The sequence below is a fragment of the Psammomys obesus genome, unplaced genomic scaffold (genome assembly GCF_907164565.1).
Source record: "Psammomys obesus unplaced genomic scaffold, mPsaObe1.curated_primary_1811, whole genome shotgun sequence".
Classification (NCBI taxonomy): domain Eukaryota; kingdom Metazoa; phylum Chordata; class Mammalia; order Rodentia; family Muridae; genus Psammomys; species Psammomys obesus.
Genome location: NW_026596039.1, coordinates 18,430,365 through 18,454,972, shown reverse-complemented (window position 1 = coordinate 18,454,972; position 24,608 = coordinate 18,430,365). Strand labels below are relative to the sequence as shown.

At 42.9% G+C, this 24,608-nt stretch overlaps 1 protein-coding gene across 1 annotated transcript in view; it reads right to left on the bottom strand.

The window, feature by feature from the left end:
- Window positions 1-23,462, bottom strand: part of Ptpn9 (protein tyrosine phosphatase non-receptor type 9) — a 77,846-nt gene extending 54,384 nt beyond the window's left edge. Inside the window, exon 1 of the mRNA XM_055622054.1 lies at window positions 23,183-23,462. Coding sequence (XP_055478029.1) covers window positions 23,183-23,245 — 63 coding nt within the window. The 5' untranslated portion in view covers window positions 23,246-23,462. The remainder of the gene's footprint in view (window positions 1-23,182) is intronic.
- Between the last annotated feature and the right edge of the window lie 1,146 nt (window positions 23,463-24,608).

The window sequence follows — 24,608 nt, the reverse complement described above, 5'->3', positions numbered from 1 at the left end:
AACTCAGGACAAATGGCAGAGGCGCCTATATAACACATCAAAATGGAAGCTGGCCACCAGGTTCTACAGCAATTCTCAGAGTCTAAAGCACCTGTTCCTTAACCATCCTTGCTGGCATACCCCAACTCCTGCCCTAAACTCCCAGCCCCTGAGCTTCCCTTCCCTTCTGTCAGCTTCTCTGATCCCTTTATAACCTCCGCCATTTTGGCTACATGGTCTCTTGATTCTTTTGCCCTCTCAGTATCATGACTTGTTCCCAGCCTCTTGCCTCCTGGGCACCTTTCCTGCCCTCTCTCCTGTCTCTCTTTCTCTTCCTTTCTCAATCTCCCTCCCTGTCTTCTCTCATGGCCTAGTTCAGTCTGCTGGCCAAGTTCAGTCTGGACTCTTCCAGGTGCCTCTGGCTGTCCTTTCCCTCATATCTAGAATAAACCTTCTCCTCCAACCATACCTAGGAGCTGTCATATCTTCCTTTTATTCATTTAATTGAAGAACCCTGCAGGCTACAATACCAACTTACAAGGCAAGATGTGCTCTTTGGTAGAACAGTAGCACAAAGGTTACAGTAGCAATTAATTGCTTTTGGATTATATATGAGGGCTGCTCCAAAAGAGGGAAATTATACCTGATACTGTAAACTTGATCAAAAAAAAGCTCATGGTTCTGGAGGTCTTAGAACCTAAGAGAGGATCGAGAATCTACTCTACTATCTTGCCTAATAGGTCTGCTATCAAACTGGCTCCTAAATGTTTATGTTTACAGCCATAAATTAGTGCTGCCCTCAACTGACCACTTCTCTCCGCAAGAAGCAATAGTTACTCACTGTAGCTATGGACGGTTCCCTGCACAAGACTGAGTCAACAAGATCAGTCAATATCCCAAAAGGCAGCATTAGTTGGACTCCGTGGGTCCAACTAATATGAATATAGAACTCTAATAAAGAAAAGACATGAAGCAAGGCATGTTGACAGTGCCTAGGCAAACAGGATGAACTGGGGGATAGAAATGATCAAAACACATTGTTTAGATGTATTAAACAGTCAAAGAATAAGCATAAACAGACATAGAGCAGGTACACTAATTATTTTTTAGAAAATAGGTAGTCTGGCTGATTTCTACTCACTTTTCCTTCACTGTATTTCTTTGTTCTATTTTCATGGAGCAAACTGTCTCTTACTGTATCTCTTATTATTTTTCAATCAGGGTCTCACTACTCAGGCTGGCTTTGAATGGTCCATCCTCCTGCTTTGATCACTCAAGTACTGTAATTACAGGTGTATACCCTCTTGACCAAACTATTTCAAAAAATCAGTTTCAGTTGTTTTTTTGTTTTTAGATGCTCTTCTTCAAAAGCAGAGAAATTACAATATTTTAGTATGTTTATTTTTAAATGATGCCTTGTGGAGGACCTAGCTACAGGAAACTCTATGATTCACAATTCACAGTAAATAAAACAGGATACATAACGTATCACAAAACAGGATATATTCTTTCCTTTTCCAGTTGAGTTTTCTATGTTCAAACAGCAAGTCCCATCAAGAAGGATATGGTTGATATAATTGGTTGATGAGACTACACTCAGCAATCTAAACAAAAGCATTCCTAGAACTCCGAAACAAACACTTAAAATAACATCTAGGTCTTGACTCAGTGAGCCTGATGACAGCCAACATTCAATTCTGGAACCCATGTCAGAAACCAGATGCAACAGGAATATCTGTAATCCCAGCACTACTGAGGCAGGTGGGAGGCAAAGACAAATAGTGCAGAAGCTTGAAGGTCAGAGCTTCAAGCACAAAGTATGAAAACAAAAGACACCATGCCTCAGAAACAGGTGGAAGGAGAGAACAGACTGTGTCTGACAGGCACAATGACATGTGCTTGACTGCATTCAACACAGATACAGGGACAGACACACAGACATACAGATAAGTAGAACATCTAGCACACAGAACCTTATACAGTGTGTATTCTTTTTTTTTTTTTTTCCTTTGCCTAGCAAGAGTTCCTGGGCTCAATTCCCAGTACAAAAAAAGAAAAAGAAAGAGGAAAGAGAGAGAGGGAGAGAGGGAGGGAGGGAGGGAGGGAGGGAAGAAAGAAGGTAGGGAGGGAGGAAAAGAGAAAGAAAGAGAAAAAAAAACAAAACACATTTTATTTTCCTTTCTTTAGAAGATGTCAGCCCATAGAGGCATATGCCTGTAATCCCAGCACTTGAGAGATGAAGGCAAAATGATCAGGCAGCCAAGGCCAGCCTGAGCTACATAGTCAGTTAATGAAGGCCATACTGTGTTACATAAAAACAAAAAAGATAGCAATAACTTATTTAGAAGACAGTCTATTATGATATCAATTGATTTATGACAGAAAATCTTTCTTCAGATGGCTAAAAGAAATGAACTTTAAACTCAAAACCCTAAAAATCTTAAGGCCATATAGCTATGAATGAAAGCTTAATATCCATCCATGTTCCCAATGAAAAAATGGAATGGTTCTGAAATTCAGGACTCTTCCATCTATTACATCAATCAATGTGCAAGAACCAAAGGGGGAAAAGTACAATTAAAAAATTTACATCACACTGAGAACTGAACAATGGGAAACCAAGGCTGAACAAGTAAAGCTCCTCAAAGCTTCATGCTACAAGGAAAGGCCAGAGTTAATTAGGCTATTAAAAGTAAAAAAAAAAAAAAAAAAAAAAAAGCTCTTTAGTGTTAATGACTTCCTTCCAGTGGAAGGGAGTGAGGCTTAGAACACTCCAACAGCCAAGTGTTAAAGGCCCAATGAGTCTCTAAACACCTGACAAATAGAACATGTTCATTCCCTTAGAAATACTAAATTTGGGCTGGTGTAGATCAGTGGTAGAGTGCCTGTGGCATGCACAAAGTCCTAGATTCAATTCCCAGTACCACCCTCCTCCACCTAACTTCCCCTACTCACAAAACACACAAAAATTGTCTTCTGTTTTTTCTTATGAGAAAGCAAAAGTTAGACTTCTGGTAGGCTGACAGACATGGAGAGGGGCCATGGCTAGGTAATGAAAATGGTCAATTTCCAAGACTACCCGCTTCTTCCTCACCCTCCTGACTTGAAACAAAAGCCTGGCAGCTTTGGTCTCCAGGAGTAGGTTCCTGGCTCAACAAGTTGGAGGCCTGCCTAGGACTGTCACACCAGTTGCAGACCAATCAACCATCCTTTCTTTAAAGTAGGGAGGGAAACTCTCCCGGTGCTTTAAAGACCCCAGCCCTCAAGAAGAGACTGGATTTCTCGGCTTTGCTGAGTCTTTTTCTCTGTGGTCCCCTCACCCATAAGAAATGCCTTCCTGCAACTTCTGCTTCTGTTTTCTGGGCTTGAGATTCCTCTACTGCGACCTGCTGCAGTTCAGATTTTTCCTGCCTTTTAATTCTTTAACTGGCAGAGAAAACAAATCTGAAACTGCCAGGGAATGACCTTCTTTCATCCCAGCACTTGGCAGAGGAAGGAGGATATCTGAGTTTGAGGCCACCCTGGTCTACAAAGCGTGTTCCAGGACAACCAGGGCTACAGAGAAACCCCAACTGAAAGTGGGGTGTATGTGTGTATGTCGGGGGGGGGGAGCTAACCAGAGATCTATAAACAGGCACTAAAAGTGCACTATTAACCTAAGGCTTGATGATGTTACCTCACTCTAGCCAGGGTAAATCAAACCTGATCCAGGTGTCTGAAGGACACTTTTAAAATTGCTTTTTAAAAGGGAAACTTTTAAAGGGAAACTTTTAAAATTGCTCTTCACAGGGAGACAGACCTTCAGATTTTTCAAAGTGCTTGTATCTCCTATCCTGTCTCTTCTACCATGCTAAGAGCGAGACAATTCAACTACTGTTTCAAAACTGGACGATGGTTAAATTTCTTCTCTTCCTCTCCCTGAAAGCTGACAGACTTCAACCTGAGTGTAGTTACTCTAAACTGAGACTATGAAACCCCTTCCTCTGTTAATTGGGCCCTACCTGCTGATGCCATGGAAACTGCTTCTGTCTTTTTCCAAGCTAACTAACTGAAGTATCTGTTTTTTTAAGGGGTAGAAAAGTCCATATGTAATCTATGAGATTGGTGGTTAATGTGTAACCACACTGAGATCTTGGAGCCTCTGGTATCTATCTATCTATCTATCTATCTATCTATCTATCTATCTATCTATCGGCAGAGACTCATTATACAGCTCTAGCTGGATGATAACTTTCTAAGATCTTCTAGCTCAGCTCCTACATGCTTGGGCTACCACACCCAACTAAACATAATATTTTAAAAGAATTTCAGGGGTTGAAGAGATAGCTCAGTGAAATCAGAAGCTTGCTACACGTACATGAGGAACCCAGTTTGTGTCCTAGGCTTCCATATATAAACCCAAGCACAAATGAGGGAGGGAGCTACAGCTGGGGTACAAAGTAAATAAACTGTAACTAATATAAAAAAAAATAAAAATTTAATTAAAAAAAAAAAAAAGCCAAGCATAGACAAGCCGGCAGTGGTGGCAATGCACACCTTTGATCCTAGCACTTGGGAGGCAGAAGCAGGCGTATCTCTGTGAGTTTGACACCAGCCTGGTCTACAAAGAAGATTCCAGGACAGCCAAGGCTACACAGAGAAACCATGTCTCAAAAACAAACAAACAAACAAAAAAACAAAACCTATTCCAGCAACTGATAATGTCTTTTGACAGTTGTCATTGCAAGGCCAAAAGACCTGGAACCTCCAGTCTTAGACAGGAGCCTTCTCCATGTGCCACACTCACTTTCTGCTAGAAGCATTTGCTAGTGTTTATAAACACAAGTGCTATCCCTTCCTGCCAGACTTTACAACTGCTCTCTAATTCAGGCCTAGTGGTATATAGGTCTGTAATTACAGCTACTCAGAAGGCTAAGGCAGGAGGATCATATTTTGTAGGCCAACCTGGGCAACTTAAAGAAAAAGCATTGACTCAAGAAAAATGTTTAAGTAAAATAAGCAGGGGAGGAGGTGAGGTAGGGTGGAGCTGCACCACGTCCACCCAGCCAGGAGCAAATTTTAAAACTTACTTCATTTCATGTATGTCAGTGTTTTGCCTGCATGTATGTCTGTGTACACTAGTCTGGTTAGTGAATGTGTAAATAACAATGATCTCTTAGCTGGGATCTCATTTGGTTTAGGTTATGCAAAGTCCCACTCCCTCCTGTAATAATGCACTTGGCAGTCTAGCTCCTATGTCTGACTGTGCCATACATCCATGTCCCTCTTCAATGCACCTGGCAACCACAGAACACCCCTGGAGCTCCACATGCACGGGACTATCCATATGCCTTTCTCTATGGACGACAGCACAGACTTCTTCACCCCTAGCAACAATCAAATTTAGATACTGTTCCTTAAAAATAAAAGGGATTTTACTTTTAAAAGTGTGTGTGTGTGTGTGTGTGTGTGTAGGGACATGCACATACGAGTACAGGTGCCTGTCCAGAAAAGGGCATCAGATTCCCTCATAACTGCAGTTAAAAGCAATTTTAAGCCTCCTGAGAAGGGTGCTCTGAACTGAACTCAAGCCCTCTGCAAGAACAACATATGCTCTTCATCACTGAGCCATTTCTCCAGCCAAAATTTAGGTAGCTTCTATTCAAGTACATTCCTTATATAACCAGTACAAACAACAGAAGGCCTGATTCAGCTCTATGTAGTCTGGGGTACACAGACACTAAGGGAAGCTGTGTAGTTCAAGTGAATTTTCAGAGAGAATTTAGTCTTATGCCTATGTATATTAAAATCAGATGCATCATGGGAAGGGACATTTTTAATTACAATGGGAAAAGTAAACATATGATCTAATCTATCAAACAAGCCACCCTCACTATGTTCCAACTAACCATAGTTTTCTTCTCTCAACTCCATAAAAGAAAGCCACAAACAATACTCAGAGCTAGCTGGGCAGTGGTGGCACACAACTTTGATCCAACACTCAGGAGGCAGAAGCAGGTGGATCTCTGTGAGTTCAAGGCCAGCCTGGTCTACATACAGATAGTGCTTCAGGACAGCTAGGGCTTTTATACAGAGAAACCCTGCCTCAAAATAAATAAATAAATAGATAAATAAATAAATAAATAGATGAGTGAATGAATGAATGAGTGAATGAATGAATAAAAATAAATAAACAAACAAATAAAAATTAAAAAAATAGAAAAAAGTTGTCCTCTGTCCCCCACATGGGTGCCATAGCACACATATACCCACACTCAAACACACATATCATACACATACCTAAAATATAAAGCATGGGTTGGAGAGACAGATATGTCTGCTAAGTGATCAAGAGAATTTTCCGTTCTTGCCCAGGACTTGGTTTTGGTTGTCAGCATCCATATGGCAGCTTACAACCATCTATAACTTCAGCTTCTTCTGATTTCCGTGGGGACCAGGCATGTAAGATGTACACAGATGTTCATGTAGCCAACCACACACATACCACACCACACCACACATACACACAAAAATTTTAAATAAATAAATAAAATAAAAACAGCCTTTAATCCCAGCACTAGGGAGGCAGTGGCAAGTGGATCACAGAGTTTGAGACCACCAGGACAACCAGGGTTTCACAGAGAAACCCTGTCTCAAAAAACAAAACACAAAAAGGATAAAGAGCTCTGTGTTTGTTTTAGGCAAGCTTAATATTTCAGAGAAAACTGGGATACCACAGAAACTGCCATACCCTTTAGAAGCTAGAATGATGCTTCCCTCAGAAGCAGAAACTAAGAAAAGTCATTTCTAGATTGGGGTTAACAGCATTGGCTGCTTTTACAGAGGACCATGGTTAGGTTCCCAGCAACCACATGGTGGCTGCATCCATAACTCTAATTCCAGGGAATCTGGTACCTTCTTCTGAACTCTATGGGAACCAGGCATGAATGTGATACACATATATACAAGCATGCAAAACATTCATACACATAAAATAAAAATAATCTCTCATCTACTATTTGGGTCACAGACTTTTACAGTCCAGACCAAAATGAAACATTCCAGAACAATGCTGGAACAAGTAAGATTCCCCATAGGTCATGGAGCATCTCAGCTTCCACATCCTATTCCTGCGCCTGATCTCCATGCTTAAGAACCTAATGGTCAGCTTCGTGTGGTGACATACACCTTTATTCTCAGCACTTGGAAGGCAGAGGCAGGCAAATCCCTTAGTTCGAGGCCAGCCTGGTCTACAGAGCAAGTTCCATGATAGCCAGTAAACAAAGAAACCCTGTTTCAAACAAAATAAAACAACAGTTTTAAAAGATACTATCTCAGTTAGGGAAAGGGGAAAACATTGGGGAAAAGCCAAATGTTCCCCAGCAAGGAAGAGGCTGAAGTAGGGGAATCACGAACTCCAGAGCATTGAGATGTAGCAGCTCAAACCAGTACTCCTGAGGCAAAAGCAAGAGGAGAGTCAGAATACTTGGGCTACAGCATGAGACCTAATCTCTAAAACCAAGAAAAAGAAAAAACAGAAACAAACAGAAAACAGAAATTAGATCCTTATCACCCAAAATAAAATAAATCCAAAATTAACTTTCAGTTTCTGTCATACAATAGGGAAGCACTCCAACACTGCAGCTCCAACCCACCAGCTGGGCTCATAAGAAGCCTTTCCAAAGTCAGACAGCAGAAACAGCTGATTCCAAGCCCCCAGTCCTGAAAACTGCAAGCTAAGTAACATGTTATAGGAGTTTCTCCACCCTGCTCTAAGAGAGCAGAAACAGAAACCAGCAATTAAGGTAACTAAGGAGGTGATTTTATTTTGTTTTTTAAAACAGAGTCTCACTATCTGGCCCAGGCTGGCCTCAAACCAACCCTCTCTTATGCAATGCAACTGCTCTGCCACTCTGAGCTTACCTCCCAGTCTTTTTGAGAGGCTCTTCTATAAAAGTGGACTGTGGGAAAATATTATAGTAGTTAATCCAGAAAAATAAAATATGCTATTGTCTGCAATTTTAAAACAAGATGGTCAAAATAGAAAATGTAGAATAGCTGATAAAATACCAGTTAGGGCTCGGCTCCAGAGTACTGAGACTGTAATGAGGCAACCTTTCTGATATAAAAAGAGGCCTGTCTTTTCAAAGACAATAAGGCCATAGTTGAAAAAGTTTATTCCAATAAACTAAGCCTGCCAGGTGTGAAAGCGCACACCTGTAACGGAAGCACTCGGAAGTAGGAGGTCACGTTCTAGGAGAGCACCTGCAGGTGTTTAATATTTACAAAACTACTAATTCCAATACTTGGCCTCCAAAATTTTAAGAATAAAAGCTGTAGTTTCCATATCCAAATATACTTAAACCCAAATAACATCTCACCTAATTGTTAATCACATATTTAGTAATTGTCGTGATGAAATTAAGAACCCTTCACCTTTCCTCCATTTCTTTCCTGTGGTCTGCATAGTAGATTTCCCAGGAAAGCCTCAGTTTAACATCATGAATCATTTGGTCCTTGACGTCTGGTTCCTTCCAGGGGGACAGATGACATTTAGCACAGGACATGTAAGACTGTGGGAAAGGAAAGTTCTTAGCCACAAGAAAGGACAAACTCCTGCCACTGGGAAAGGGGCCAAAAATCTTTTAAGTCCTCTTTACAGCAGATAAATATTTAACTTTAGCCAGGTGGTGGTGGTGGCACTTTAATCCTGGCACTTGGGAGGAAGAGACAGGAGGCTTTTTCCCCTCCCCTAACTGAAACAGTATCTTTTTAAACTGTTGTTTGAAACAGGGTTTCTCTAAGTTTGAGGTCAACCTGGTCTACAGAGCAAGTTCCAGGACAGCCAGAGCTACACAGAGAAAACCTGTCTCAAAAAGAAAATAATAATAAACTTTAAAATGCTGTATTATAAAAATAAAAAACAAAGCATTAAGTTAGAATTGCTTTCTGAAAACAATACTATAAAAATTCAAAGTACCCACCTTCTGGCATTTACAAAGCCCACACTAGGGCTAGAGGCTGGAGCTGAGAGGTAAACAAACTGCCCAGAATACACAAAGTCAAGTTTGATCCATAGCATCTCACACACATTAAAAAAACAAAACTAAACTAAACAACAAAGCAAAACCACTAAAGGGCTGGAGAAATGGCTCAGCAGTTAAGAGTGGGTGTTGCTCTTCTAGAGGACTTGAGTTCAGTTTCCACACCCTCATAGTGGGTCACCACTGCCTGCTCCAGCTCCAGGAGATTTGACAGCCTCTTCTGGACTCTTTAGGCACTCCACTCACATACACAAACCCATGTATGCACATAATTTTAAAATACATATAATATAATCAGCCAGGAGTGATCTTTGAGTTGAAGGCCAGCCTGGTCTACAAAGCAAGTTCCAAGCTACACAGTGAGACCCTGTCTCAAAAAAACTACAGCAACTAATTAAATATTAATGGAAAATTTTTAAATAAATAAAATATTTTTACAAAATATACAGGTCCCAGGGTGAATCTGTCAAAAACCATTCTGTTAAAGGAGTCCAGCAGGCATGTGGGTTTCTGGAAGGTAATCCAGTATTTTGCAAGGTCTATACCGTGATGCACCCCAGAATTGCTTCCAACCTCTGACACCCCATCATTTCTGCACTGCTCCATCTCTCAAAATTCTGATATTGTATGAACCCTTCCTTTCTGGATATTTGCTCCTTCTCATTGAACAAACTTCCTATGAAATCTTTATGAAGAGGCACTGCTGTTCACATGAATTAATTCCTGATTATGGAATTTCTGATTTGATTCAAATGATTTTAGGAGATAAATTGTTTTAGAACTTCTAAGACAATTTGAGAAGTTTATGGCTGAAATACCTTTGTGGACCTCCAAATGCCTCACTAGGAGAAAGATTTGCAGTTTCAGGTAGCTTTCACTCAAGATGGCATTGTAGTCTTGGTATACACCATAAATACAGGCAAGTTGGTTTAAACTTCCCTTGAACCCAATATATAATGGGGCTACCAAGAAATGTCCAAACTAAGTACAAACCTTAATGTCAAAATACACAAACTGTTTCACTGCAATTCCTTATACCTTGTCAGCTTATGGCATAACATACTGTCATTCTAAATTTACTTTGTATCTTGGAATGAAAGACAGATAAAATTTTTGTCCTGTACACACTATAAACTAAGAGATAGCTGAAAAATGTGTAGCCAGGTCAGTCCTAATTGAAAAGACATATATTCTTATTACCTCTTTAGGCCTTGTCAATCTTTGTCATTCTGAACTTATTATGAACATATGTAATAGGTACATAGATAAGAAATGTTTAGTTTTAAAACAGATAACCTGTTGTATTTTAGAATTCATCTGTTTTTGTGATTAATTGCCTTTTTGACTATGAGGCAATTCTTTTTCTGACAGAGTCTTGTCTCAGAAGTATATAAATTGTGACCAGACAATAAAAAAGGATGAAGTTAAGAGTTTTTAACATCATCCACCTCTTCCTCTTGACTGCTTGTGTGTATGTGAGTGGTCTATTTTTTATCTCTTTCTAATTTCTTATGTTCCTGTAGATTCACTAATAAATTAACAGAATGAAGGCTCTGCTATCAGCAGGCCTACTTTAGCCTAATGGAGATCTTCTCAACAATGCCTATCCACAGATCAAAGAGCCTCCTTTTACAACCCCCTGCAGGTTTTGGCTAGATGGTTTTCCTCCTTAGCAGCAGTGCAGCTAGTCCCCAGTCCTGGATTAAGAATCCTGGGCTCCGTCCCCTTTTTCTTCTTTGTTCAACCATATACTGTGATGGCCTGAGCCATCAGCTCGGTGACCCAAGAGATAAAGTTAACGCTGGATCTTGCATCCTGTTCCAGATTCTCCTCTGGACTTGCCAAAGCTGAACCTTGGCATGAATCAAAATAGTTGTTCCTCCTTAGGACTGATTTAAGTAACCAAATCCCCAAAGGTTCACTCTTCAAAGGAGTGTAAAAATGGCTATCTTGATTGATTATTTACAATATATGCATTACACCAAGTGCCCCAATGAGTCTTTCTAAGTCCTTCCAATGCTATATTTTAAAAATAAGGACTTTCTTTACAAGCTTTGCAAATAAATATTAATAGGTAACTTGTGGCAGTGACTTTTCAAGGCTAATCTGGGCCACAGAATGAGATCTTGCCTCAAAAAATAAGCAAGGCATGGTAACACAAACCTTTGATACCAGCACTCGGGAAGAAGAGACAGAAGAATATGAATCTGAAGCCAGACTGACCTATTTGGCAAATTCCAGGCTAACCTGGTCTACACAGTGAGAACACTAGGTCAATTTTTAAAAAAAAAATATTATAATTAATTAAAATAAAATAATTAGGAATATAAATTAATACAAGATTACACATTTAGCATTAATTGGGTCCTGGGTTCAATTCTCAGCACTAAAATAAATAATGAAATAAATAAACTAAACCACATGCTGGGCATGGTAGCTCACATTTCTAATCCCAACTCTCAGGAGGATGAAGCAGTAAGATTTCAGGTGTCCAAGGCCAACTTGGACTTTGTTGTGAGTCTCAGGACACTCTGAACTACATAGCAAGTTCTAGAACAGACGGACCTACAATGTGAGGCAAAGGATGTTTTTGGTCTTGGTTTTTGGAGACAAGCTGTCTCTATATAGCCCTGGCTGCCTCTACTTCCTGAGTGCTGGGATTAAAGGTGTGCACCACCACCCAGCTCATGAATTCACTTTTTATTTGTACTACACTTTCATTGAATGTGTTTGCATGTACGTGTGTGCATGCACATGTGAGGATCAGAGAGCTTGTGGAAACTGAGCATCTGGAAACTGAATTCAGGCCATGCAGGTCTGAAGCAAGTGCCTTTACCCGCTGAGCCATCCTGCAGGCCTCCCTCCCTTTTTTGGGACAGAGTCCTATAATGAAGCCCAACCTGGCTTTAAACTCTCCATTTCTGCCTCACTATCCCAAATGCTATGATTTTACAGGCTTGTTATCAGCATATTGGGGATTAATTTCTTTTAATATGAAAGAATATAAATTATTCAAATCATTGTTAGTATAAATGATAAATACTTAACAGAATTACTATATTGTCCTACCCAATCAAATGTTACTGGAATAACCACATAAGATCCTACAAGGCTATAATTATGGAATTTAAATATCACTACAGAGTTCTAGTTGAGTCACTATCGATAGTTTCTCCCTCTTTACTGTGCATGTACCCGTGTCCTGTTGATCGGACTCCACACTTGGGCCAGGCTGTCTGAGTAGATGCCCTCCTTTTGCCACCTCCCTCGCTCTGTGACTACAGTGCATACCACTACACTCAGAACGTCCTTACGAGTTCTGGGGATCAAATCAGGTCCTCATGCTTACAAGGTAAGCACTTGACTAAATAACTATTTTCCCAACCCCGGCCCCCTTTTTGTGAGACAGAATCTCACTATTTAGCCCAGGTTGGCCTCAAACTCAAGACAATCCTCCAAGTGAGCCACCATGTCTTCCATGATTTATTTCAAAGAGGGTGGTGTCCTTAGAGACAAAACTATAACTAAACAAAACCTATTTAATTTCAATAGGTTACACAAAAGGAAAATAAAAGTTAACAGTGATATATAGAAATTACCCTTTAGGGGGCTCAGCAGTTAACACACTGGATGCTCTTACAGAAAACCTGAGTTAGGTTCCTGGTGTTCACATCACAATTGCCTGTGCAGGCAAAACACCAATGCACATAAAATAAAGTAAATCATTTTAATAAAAAGAGAGGGGGGAAAAAGAAATCCTTTCACATAGACAAATCACAAGCCTATTAGTTATGAATACATTTATATATAAGCATATCCCAAAAGTGGCTATTAACACAAAAAAACACCTTGGCTTTTAATTTGAAGAGACAGTATTCGTTATATTAGGCTCAAATAATAGGCATTTCCATTGTGTTAAAGAAAGAAGGCACAGGAAAAGAAAACTTGTGATCATGGCCACAGCTGACATGCAGAGCTGCCAACTGCCATCTTAAAGAACATGTCTATCCAAGAGTAATCTCACCAGTCTCTGGAACAGAACACAGTGCCGCCGCCGCCGCTGCAGTACATGGTTCTGAGGCAAAATATCTAAATCTTTTCCTCCCATCACTTTCTCCTCCTCCTCCGCTTTCTCTGTTTCTCTTCTTCTTTTAAATGTTTTATTTTATGTGTATGGTTGTTTTGCCTGAATGTATGTGCATCACTAGCATCCCTGGTACCTAAGAAAGCCAGAAGGCAACATTGGAGCCCCTGGAACTGGAGTTGTGAACTGCCATGTGTGTGCTGGGAATCAAACCCATGTCCTCCGGAAGGGCAGCCAGTGTTCCTAACTGCTGAGCCATCTCTCCCTCTCCAGTCTTTCTTTTCTTTTTTGAAATTAGTTCCAATCACGTTGCCCAAGATGATCTCAAGCAATCTGTCTACCTTAGCCTGTCACAAACTAGGGTTTTAGGTATGAGCCACCACATTCAGTCCAATGTCTGAACTTATAAACTTTGTTCTAAGACAGAGTCCTATTATGCAGTCCAAGACAGCCTTGAACTCATGGCAGGACCTCCTACCTCAGCCTCCCACATACTGAGATTACAGGCAGGTGCTACTGTAACTAGCTTTATTTTTTCTTTATGTTTTTAGGAGGTGGGGGTGGTAGACTAGGCCTCACTGCATAGCCTTAGCTGTCTTAGAGCTCACTAATGTAGACCTACCTGTCCTCATCTCACAGAGATCTGCCTGCTTCCACCAGTTTTGGGTTTGTTTTTGTTTTATTTTTGTTTACTTGAGACAGCATCTCTCTACATATTCCTAGCTGTCCTGGAGCTTGCTATATAGATCAGGCTGGCCTTGAACTAACAGAGGTCCTCTTGCCTCTGCTTCCCAAATGCTAGGATTAAATGCATGTGCCACCACAGGCGGCAATAAAATCATATTTTAAGAAGCAATATCAAAAGGCCTGGAGAAGCAAAATGAGTAGAAATACTTGCTTCATTTTTTAACTTTTTTACAAATTCTTTCTGAATTTTACTACATGCACTCCACTCCCATTCATCTCCTTGTCTCTCCATAGCCACTCCCCACCCTTGCAAACTTCCCCCGAAAGAAAATAAAACACAAATAAACAATCTAGTCATGAAAGCTGTATTTTGTCACACATCTTTACTTGTCCATACATCTTTACTTGCAAATGTTTCACTGCAACGAGTCATTGGTCTGGTTCAAGGCCTCTGGCTTGTGCTATACCATCCTTACCAGTACTCCTCTGGATATCCTGTTGTTACCCTGTGTCATGGAGATCCTGCAGCTCTGGACTGTGGAACTGGCCCCTTCACATGTTCAAGCAGATCACAGATGGGGTAGATACTGGGATGGGCCAACTCAAAGGCCTAGACAGCAGCTGAGTTGGTCAGCCCACCAGTCTCTTGCACCACACCACCAGGGCGAGCTCTCCAGCCTTGCCCCGACTAGCTTACCCAATGCCACAGACGGCAACGTGGGGGAGAGCTCTCCTGAGCATAGCAGGGAACACTAGATACTAAAGCCTGAGAACCTGAGTTTGGATCCTAACACATAAAAATCTGGCCAGAGTGCCTTTAACACCATGTTTTTAACCTCGGCACTATCGGAAATGCGGTGCATGAAGACAGAAGGATCACTGGGGATTACTAGACAGCAGGCTAAAGAGACCTTGACTCAAAGGAATAAAATAAAGATGGTTAGAGCAGGACATGCGCTTACCCATCATCTATACATACATACATGTATACACCACACATACACACACCCACACACACATACATGTGTGTACACACTTTCAAAACCAAACAAGTGTATCAATACATAATTAGCTGATATATATATATATGCCCATTGTGGTATGTGAATAAACTAGCCACTTACTTCATAAGAAATAATGAAGTTAAATAGAATAAATATTGGCAGTGTAGACAAAATAACAGACATGGGTAGAAATTATAGCTCATCATTTGCCAGTTAAGTGATCTTGGGCAACTTTCCTCTTTCAGTCTGAATTTTGTTTGCAAAATGACAAGATTTACTTCCAGTTTCCACTGGGGGGATGAACTGTGAAAAATGGCTAACATACACTGCTTTTCTGCCTTTCGGCTAAGATCAGGCAGACACAGTCAACAGAGTCTGCCTCAAAGCAGAAGCTCAAAAACAAGTACTCTTATGATGTTGCTGTTGTTCACATAAACTCTTTAGAGATTTGTTTTGCTTGTTTGTTTGTTTTTTGAGACAGGTTTCTTTCTCTGTGTAGCCTTGGCTGTCCTGGACTCACTTTGTAGAGCAGGCTGGCCTCAAACTCATAGAGCTCTGTCTGCCTCTGCCTCACTCCAGAGTGCTGGGATTACAGGTGTGCACCACTCCCCACCCCCACCCGCTGGTGTGTTTTCTTATAACCTCACTGTAGGCTCTAGTTATTTAGGGACTGAAAAAAAAAAAATGGATGCAAGAAATAGAGGCAAGGGAAGTAGTTCAGTAAGAGCATTTGCCTAGCACATGCAAGGTCCTGAAGTCCACCTTTAGGACAGCAAACATAAAATAACAGAAAGGGTTGAGGAGATGGAAACCACTTTCCATCAAGCCTGACAACCTAAGTTTGGATTCCCAGACTCACATAAAAGCCAGACACAGCAGCAAATGCATCTGTAATGCCCGTGAAATAAAGGGAGAAACAGGAAAATCAGAAGCTCAGAGGCCAGTTAGCCTGGTCTATGCAGTCTGCTGCCAAGTGGTCCTGTCTCAAACATGATGAGAAAGGGTGAGGAATGATGATCTGAGGTTGTCTCTGGCCTTCATATATGTACCACAGCATATACTCCATGTGCATGGCCTCACTCACATATACACATATACTACACATACACAATACAAAATACACACAAAATAAATTTTTAAATAAATAACAAAATAAAGTGAAGATAAGAAATACCATTATTACAAATGAGAATTTACCTCAAGTCAACACATGGCTAAAAAGGATATCAGGACTACAAAATACTAATGGCTTTCTTTTTGAGGCAGAGTGTCATACTGCCCAGCCTGGCCTCGATATTGACATATAGTTAGCGCTAAAACTGAACTTCTGATCCATCTGCCTCTGTCTTCCAAGTGCTGAAATTACGGGCTTGTATCTTCTCAATCATGATTATTTTCAAAATGTTTAGCAAATTTTGAAAAATTAAAAATGTCAGGGCTGGAGAAATGGCTTGGTGACCAAGACCAGGCATTGCTCTTGCAGAGATTCAGATCCCAGAACCCATTTTGGACAACTTACAACCCCTGTAACTCCAGCTCCAGAGAGATCTGATGCCTCTGCACATGCACTCATACTCATAGACACATAAAAACACAGATGGCTCAGAGGTTAAGAACACTTAAAAAGTGTTACCTTAAAATACATCTTCCAAAGAATCTACAAATAAATGCAATTGATGGTCAGGGACATAGCTCTGTTAGCAGTGTCTGCCCAGCATGCAGAGCCCTGGGTTGGATCCCACCATCATAGAAATAAAGTAAGATATGGTGATGCAGCACTGTGTTTCCCACTAAGGAAGTGGCGGCAGCAGGAAGATCAGAAGTTCGAGGTCACCCACACAGAGGCCAGCCTAAGCCACATGAACCTCACTTCAAAACATCAAAAGGATGTGGAGGAAGGAGGCTAGGAGCATGCTTCGTTGGTAAAGTGCCTGCCTTGTAAGCACAAGGACTGAGCTTCATTCTCAGAACCAGACCTGGTAGCACACAACTATAATCCCTGTGCCAGCAAGGTCTGAGAAAAGAAGACCCTTGGGGCTCAGTGGCCAACTAGTTGAGTGTAACTGATCAACTCCAAGCCACCATGGCATCATGGTTTGACTGATAATAGTCCACAAAGGTGCAAATATTTGAACATCTGGCCCCTAGTTAAAGGAACCATTTGGGAAGAATTAGTAGTTGTGTCCTTTTGATGGAGGAGGTGTGGCATGGGAGCAGGCATTGAGATTTCAAAAGACTTCTACAATTCCGCATGTTTGCTGTAAACCTTCTACTTTGGGATTAAGATGTTAGCTCTCAGCCATTGCTGCCTCCATGCCTTGGCTCCTGTACTCTAACCCTCTAAATATATAAGCAAATGAAACAGGTTTTTATAAATGCTTTGTCCTAGTGTTTTATGACAACAAAAGAAAGTGACTGAGACAAATGGCATTCCTAAAGATGACACCAGAGGTTATCCTCTAGACTCCATATACACTAGCACACACTCAGGAACACACACACACACAGAAACACACACAGGAACACACATATACACACAGGAACACATATACACTTTTTCAATAATTTTTGTTTAGTTTGGTTTTTTGAGAGAGGGTTTCTACATAGCCCTGACTGTCCTAGAACTGGCCTTGAACTCTTAAGAGAGCTATCTGCTTCTGTCTCCCAAGTTCTGGGATTAAAGGCAATAATTTGATTAAAAATAGTTTTGCTGGCTTAAAACTCCCTTTGTAAAACAGACTAGCTTTAAACTTACAGAGATTCACCTGTCTGAGTATCCCAAATGCTGGAATTAAAGGCGTGTACCATCAAGCCTGGTATAAATTTGTACAAACAAGCAAAAAACAAAGTTTTATCAAAATACATATTAAAATTGTACTGACTTTTTTGTTTGCTATTTGTTTGGTTTTGAGACAAGGTCTCACTATGTAGCCCACAGGCTTGCCTCAAATCAATCTTCTTGCCTTAGCTTCCACAGTGCAGGGGTGACAGACAGGTCTGTGCCATCCTTCATAGACAATGTCTTTTTTTTTTTTTAAAGGGGAGGGAGGATTCTAAAGGGACCATTACTCTTCTTTCATTCCACAAATACTTCCTGACCTTTAAGTTTTAGCTTTGTGAGGCAATTTGCATATGATGGTGAGAAAAAGCAAAATGTTTGAACTCTGAGTTTAGTCATGAAATGCAAACTCACGATAAACAACATAAAGGACAGAGTTAAGTAAGAGCGGCTAAAGGGTTAGTTTAACCTAACTGAGATCTAAGACTGTCTTCCACAAGGAAGTAAAAACTAAAAGGTAAAAGATAAGGACTGAGGTCAAAATGAGAGGTGTTTCCAGAAGTGGAAAGCAGCTCGTACATACTCCACAGCAGGAGGAAACAGCAAGCAGCCCAGCACGCCAGCACAGCTAGGAGAAGGCAGTGTGGCTAGTATGCCTGAGGGAGAAAACTGTGTGAAGGGCCAAAGAGAGGGCTCAGCATTTAACAGTGCTTTCTGCTCTTGCAGAGGACCTGACTTTAGTTCCCAGCAGCGACATAGGACAAATCATAACCGCCCAGCTCTGAGGTATCTGACCCCTCTTCTAACCTTCTAACCAAGAGTACATGTACACTCATTGCATACAAATATACACATAAATAAAAATACATCTTAAAGAAATAAAGTATGAGAAGTAGCGAAGACTACTTCTATAGGCTGCACAAAATCCGAAGAAAAATTAAAAACTCTTAAAAGGAAGAGTACAGGGCATGCTTTTCCTACACAAGGCCACAGATTCAATTGCAGAACCATCAAAACAAATTCTCCCTGCAGAACTTATTTAGAGGGCAGGCAGGCTGAAGGGAAGATGCAATCAGATTTGCAATTTGACTTTAGCTTCTCAAATATAGATGGATCAGATAGAAAACAAATCTCATTTCTTATTGGAGGCCAGAGAGACACCACAGCAGGTAAATATGCTTGCCGCTAAGCCCAGCCAGCACAATCTGTGGATCACACCTGGTGGAAGGAGAAAGCCAACTCCTGAAAGCTGTCCTTCTCTGACCTCTCCACTCCTGCCGCGACACAACACGCACACATGCACAAAGACATGCATGTGTGCGAACGAATAAAAGCTCGAAAAGTTTTATTTAAACTCTTACTAAGACACAACAGGGGTTTGGACAAGGGCTATGACCATGTTGAGTGTGACAGACAGCCTAACGCTGATAAATTCAAGAGATACTTAAGAGAAGGAAATGATACATTTTATACAAGGGATAAAGTGCAACAAAGTGTCCAAGATTTTGATTAGCATGACTAGAGAAAGACATACTTGCTATTCAGGAGGGAGAAGTCCTCAAGTAGCTATAAAGCAGTTGAAACATTTCAAAAAGTTTAACCCCACCCTTTGAGTATATGCTAATCCAGTGTAATCTCCTATTTGCTTACAGAATAGGGTTCCACCAGACATGAGTATAGATCAACAGTACAGTGCCTGGCTTAATACAAGGCTCTGGGTTCTATCCCCCTTTCCATAAAAATTTAAGAAAACAAACAGAAAAAAAGAAAAAAAAAAAAAAAGAACCAACTAACCTAAGCAATTTTCTTTCTCTTTTTTAAAATCCTTTTCCTTTTTTTTGGAACATGGTCTCACTATATATCCCTGGCTGGTCTAGAAGTCATTATGTAAACCAAGCTGGCCTTGACCTCAGAGATTCTCAACCACTGCCTTCCCAGAGCCACCAAAACTGGCCTTAAGAATACCTTTTATAGCCAGGTGGTGGTGGCATATGTCTTTAATCCCAATACTCAGGAGCCAGAGTTTGAGGCTAGCCTGGTCTACAGAGCAAGTTCCAGGACAGTCAGGGATACACAGAGAAGCCCTTTCTCAAAACAAACAAACAACAAAAAAAGAAGAGGAGGAGGAGGAGGAGAACAGGACGACAAAGAAAAAGATCTTTTAATATTTTATGCCCAGAACAGTGGAGCAAGCCTATAATCCCAACACTCAAGAATACTGATGTGGCCAAGCATGGAGGTGCATGCCTTTAATCCCAGCACATGGAGGCATAGGTAGGTGGATCTCTAGGAGATTAAAGCCAGCCTGCTCTACTCAGCAAGTTCCATACCAGGCAGGGTTACACAGGGAGACACTGACTCCAAATAAACAAATAAATTTGAAAACATCTTTTATTGAACTAAAATAAGAGACTATTATATTTGTATTTCAACATTTTGGAATAACTAGAAGATTAGCATTGGAAACCAGGCATGATTGAGGGTTTGTTTTTGTTTTCTTGGACTTTTTTTCCCTAGGTCATAGCTATTTAATTTTCTATTTTGTTCTCTTATGAGATAAAGAAAGGAACCTCCAGTTACAATACTAATTCCATAGATTGCTTTTTTTTTTTTTCCATTTTCTTTTTTGGTTTTTCAAGATAGGGTTTCTCTGTGTAGCCCTGGCTGTCCTGGAACTTGCTTTGTAGACCAGGCTGGCTTTGAAGTCACAGAGATCCACCTACCTCTGCCTCGGGAGTGCTGGGATTAAAGGTGTGTGCCACCATGCCCTGCCACATCAGAGTATTCTTGTGCGCCACCAGCTCTGGCAAGTTTACATTGATTCTGGGAATTGCATGTTCCTATCCAATACTTTAAGTAACTGCTTTCCTTAATTTTATATTTTAAACTTTCTTTCTAATGCCATTTTCATAAAACACTGATTTTTTTTTCTTTTTTTTTTTTAAAGACAGGATCTCCCTATGTAGCCTTGGCTAACCTGGGGCTCACCATAGAGATCACGAAGGCCTCAAGCTCACAGAATGCACTTGCCTCTCCCTCCCCAGTGCTGGTTTCAGGGTCTGTGCCACCAGGCCCAGCAGGGTCTCAGACAGATCTCGCTGGCCTCAAAATCACCACAAAGAGGTTAGAGCATTCAATCTTCCAGAGGACCCAAGTTCAGTTCCCAGCCCCTACATCAAGCAGCTGACAACTGTCTATAACTCCAGCTCCAGGAAATTCAAGGTCCTCTTCCGAACCGTGTGGGCAACTGCACTCCTGTGTATACGCAAACACAAAATTAGGAGTGAGAATAAAATATTCAAAACAGTTCCCTAAAAGCAGGCCTCAGGCTCCTGACCTTGCCGCCTCCTGTCAAGGGCCGGCTTTCAGGTATTTGAGCACACCACCACACCTTGCTGAAGCCCCAACACTTCAGTAAAACACATCTCATAAAACTAAAACCTGACAGGAAGAGAGCAGGTCACACAGAGAACTCGTGTTAAAAAGCCCGCTGTGGCCCTGTCAGCTCTCCGCCTGCTCTCCCCCTCTTCAGCTATAGGGCCGCGCTTCTCCTCTGCGCTGGCGCTACTTCACGGATGGAGGCTTGTCTCACTCTAAAGCCACACATACAGCCAATCAAACCGTGAGCAACTAAAAACTAAAAACGCTGCTCTCTGGATTTCTGTTCTTTTGTTTTCCATGACAGGGTGTCTCTGCGTAGCCTTGGCTATCCTAGAACTGGCTCTCTAGACCAGGCTGGCCTCCAATTCCTAGAGATCCGACTGCCTCTGCCTCCCAAGCACCAGGATTAAAGGTGTCTCTGGGTTCCTTAAAAATAAAATGCTTCTACAGTGAAGAGGATTTTCTTTCTTTTTCTTTTTATTTTTTTTAAATCAAGAATGAAAAGAAAAATAACAAAAATGTGTATTGGATTTCCAGCTTTTCTTGACTGCACTGTGGCTACACAATGTGTTTAACCCTCATTATTCGCACATACACAGCTGTTAGGAAGATGACACACAAAGTCCGGGCCTACAGTCTTGTGCATGAAAGAGAATGGTACATAAAAACTGCTCAGAACGCTGAGGATATGGTGCTGGAGAAGAAAGGAGTCAGGCGTGGGGTGCACAATCACGGTAGCATTTTGAAAACATCCAGTTCCAATTACCAAGATGTTACCACTGTTTGTAAAAAAAAAAAAAAGTCCCCCCCCCTTTTTTTAACTCATGCTAAGTTTATCTAAAGGCATTAAGAGTATGGTCTGAGGCCAGATACAAACATCATTTCCACAAAAAAGAAAAGTCAAGTCAAGAGCTTTTAAAAAATCAGGTCTTAAGGCTGGAGACATGGCTCTGGGGTTAACAGCACTAGCTGGTCTTCCAGAGGACCTAGGTTCAATTCCCGGCTCACACATGGTAGCTCACAACTCCAAATGACCTGACACCCTCACACAGACATACATGCAGGTAAAACACCACCGCACATAAAATGAAAATAAATAAATCGGTAAAAAAAAAAAAAAAAAAAAAAAAAAACAAAGCAGGTCTTAAATAAGCCCGTTAAACCAATGTTTGACAAAAGAGACTATTCCCACTACAGACTGTGCTGGCAAATGTGGGCCTGTGAACAAAGGCTAGAGAGCATGAAACGGGTTATCACCAGCAGCCTCACTTTTTCCTCTTTCATTTACTTTATTTATTTATTTATTTAAGGTACAGCCAGACTACGGCCATATCTGAACACAACTATGTTTGGGTCTGAGCAGTGCCAAGCAAGAGCCCACCCCCCATAGGTTCCCATCTCATCTAGCTGACTTTCCTATCTTCCTCAGAAGCAGTCTGTGCTTCCACAGCTGGAAAATGGGGGTTGGAAAGTTATAAGCACACCAGGCTTCTCCCTTACCGAAACCCCTCAACTGAGAACGCAAGCCACTACTTTCTTGGAATTTAAGGTCATGAGCTTTAAAGAGGGACAATGGAACTTCAATGTGGGCAACAGAAAGATGGAGATGAAGTGGGGGCAGGGAAGTGGGGGCGAGGCAAAGAGCCCAGCCTGGGAAAGCAGAATACGAAGGTCAACGCCAGGGACTTGGGAAGCTAGAAAAGGGGTAGATCTTTCACAATCTGTCCAAGTAGGCCCGTCACGGGAGTCTGAAAGCCTGAAGGGTTCCTTTGAGAATCTGGGGCACCCATTTACTTGCGCTACCTCCCCCCTCCTTGGAAACTGAGATAACCACCTAAGAATCCTCCCCCAAATGGCTCTCTGTGCCCTTGAAAACAAGTGACCCTCAAGAAATAAAAAATAAAAAAATAAACGCAAAAGCTTTATAAGAGAGAGAGTAGAAGGGTCGGGGCAAGGTGTTCTGCAGCCACCCAGAGGGGCGCCTACCCCAGTCCGGGGAACTTTAATATTCATTGGAATGGAGCGGCACGGGGGGAGACCCCCGGAAACCTCGGGGCATATGCAACTCGGCGCGAGGGGTCCCGCGGCTCCCGGGATGGGCGGGCGGCGGCCTGGGGCGCGGCCTCGGGCCGGGGAGGCCAGCCCGCAGGCCTGGAAGCGGAGCAGGAGCGCCGCCGGCCCGGGGTGCGGAGCCCGGCCTAGGCCTCGGCGGCTCGGACACACCCACCGCCGCGGCCGCGCTTACCTGCTCCTCCTCGGGGGTCAGCTCCGGCGCCATGTCCGGCCGGGGCGCGGTCGCCGGCTCCATCCCGCCGCCGGGCGGACAGGGCTGGTCGGCGAGCGCCGGAGCCCGTGCACTCGAACTCCGCTTCGCGGCCCGGCGCCTCAGCAGCCCTCGGCCGGCTCGCGCATGGCGGGACGGAGCGGGCGGCCCGGCGCCCGCCGCGGCTGCCGACGCCGCTCCTGCCGGCCGCGGAGAGCGGGCTGCCGCTCCCCCGCGGGGAGGAAATGCCTCTGACTTGCTCCGCTCCTTTCCTCACACCACCCCTCCTCTCCTGAGGGGGCGAGCGTGCGGGCGAGCCACCACCAGCCGCCGAGCTCTGCTTTTTGTCTGGCCGTTCGCCCCTTACAGAAGCCGACAACTCCTCAAGCCCCCGCGGAGGCCGCCGGCCCCGCGGCGTCTTCCCCCCGGAGCGGCGCTCGCCGGCGCCCCGAGCCGCCCAGCCCAGGCGTCCGCGGGGATGCGGGCCCTGGCGACCTGCGCGGCGGCCTCGCGGCCCAGTTCCTCAAAAGCCGCGGCGGCGAGAGGGAGGGCGGGCGCGAGCGAGCGAGGGAAAGGCGTCCTCCTCCCGGCTCACGGCCAGCGCTGCGGCCTGCGCCGCGTCCGCCGGAGCCCCCCGCGGCTCCATTGAGAAACTGAGCATCTCATTCACAAACAGGCGCCGGGCAGGGCCGGCCGAACGGAGGCGCGCCCGTCCGGGAGGGGGAGACAGAGAGGCGCTGGGAGGAGGGGAGGCCGCGCGGAGGGGGAGGGGCTGCGGGGGACAGGGCGAGACCAGACTGTGTGGTAAAAGGGTCCAAACTATGCGATGGCCGGCACTCTTCCCGGCATCCACAGGCGGCTACCACCAATTGTGATAACCCACACCTCAGTGTAAGAGTTGCTCGCCTGCGAGGTCCAAGGTGATCAGATGCCTAGCATCTGACAGATAAGCAAGGGGCCCATTTTGCTCGATGTTTCCTGTAGTCAGTGCAGCATCACTGTAGCTAGCTTTAACTGCGCTCAAGAAAAAGACATCCCATATCGGAATTCATTCAGGAAGCCCACAGCCTTTGTAACTCGGTTTTACTCTGCGGCAAGCACAGCGGTGTTTGTTTCTCCCAGGATAGGGACATTGTGAAGCTAGAGCTGGGCCTGCTGTGACTTTTTTTCATCACTTTAGACCAAAGATTTCAGTAGTATTCCAGAAGAATAGATATATTTAAAAAAAAAAAAAAAAAAAAAGGAGCACCGTAAGTACTCCCCCAGGACTGAAGCCCAGAAACAACCAGGGGAAGGGTCTTCAGAAAAGAAAGTGTAGGACTATTTACAAACAGGATGGAGTCTGACCGCCCTCTTAACTCAGGCTGGTTTTGACCTATTGGGTTCAAGTAATTTAGATTCAGTAACT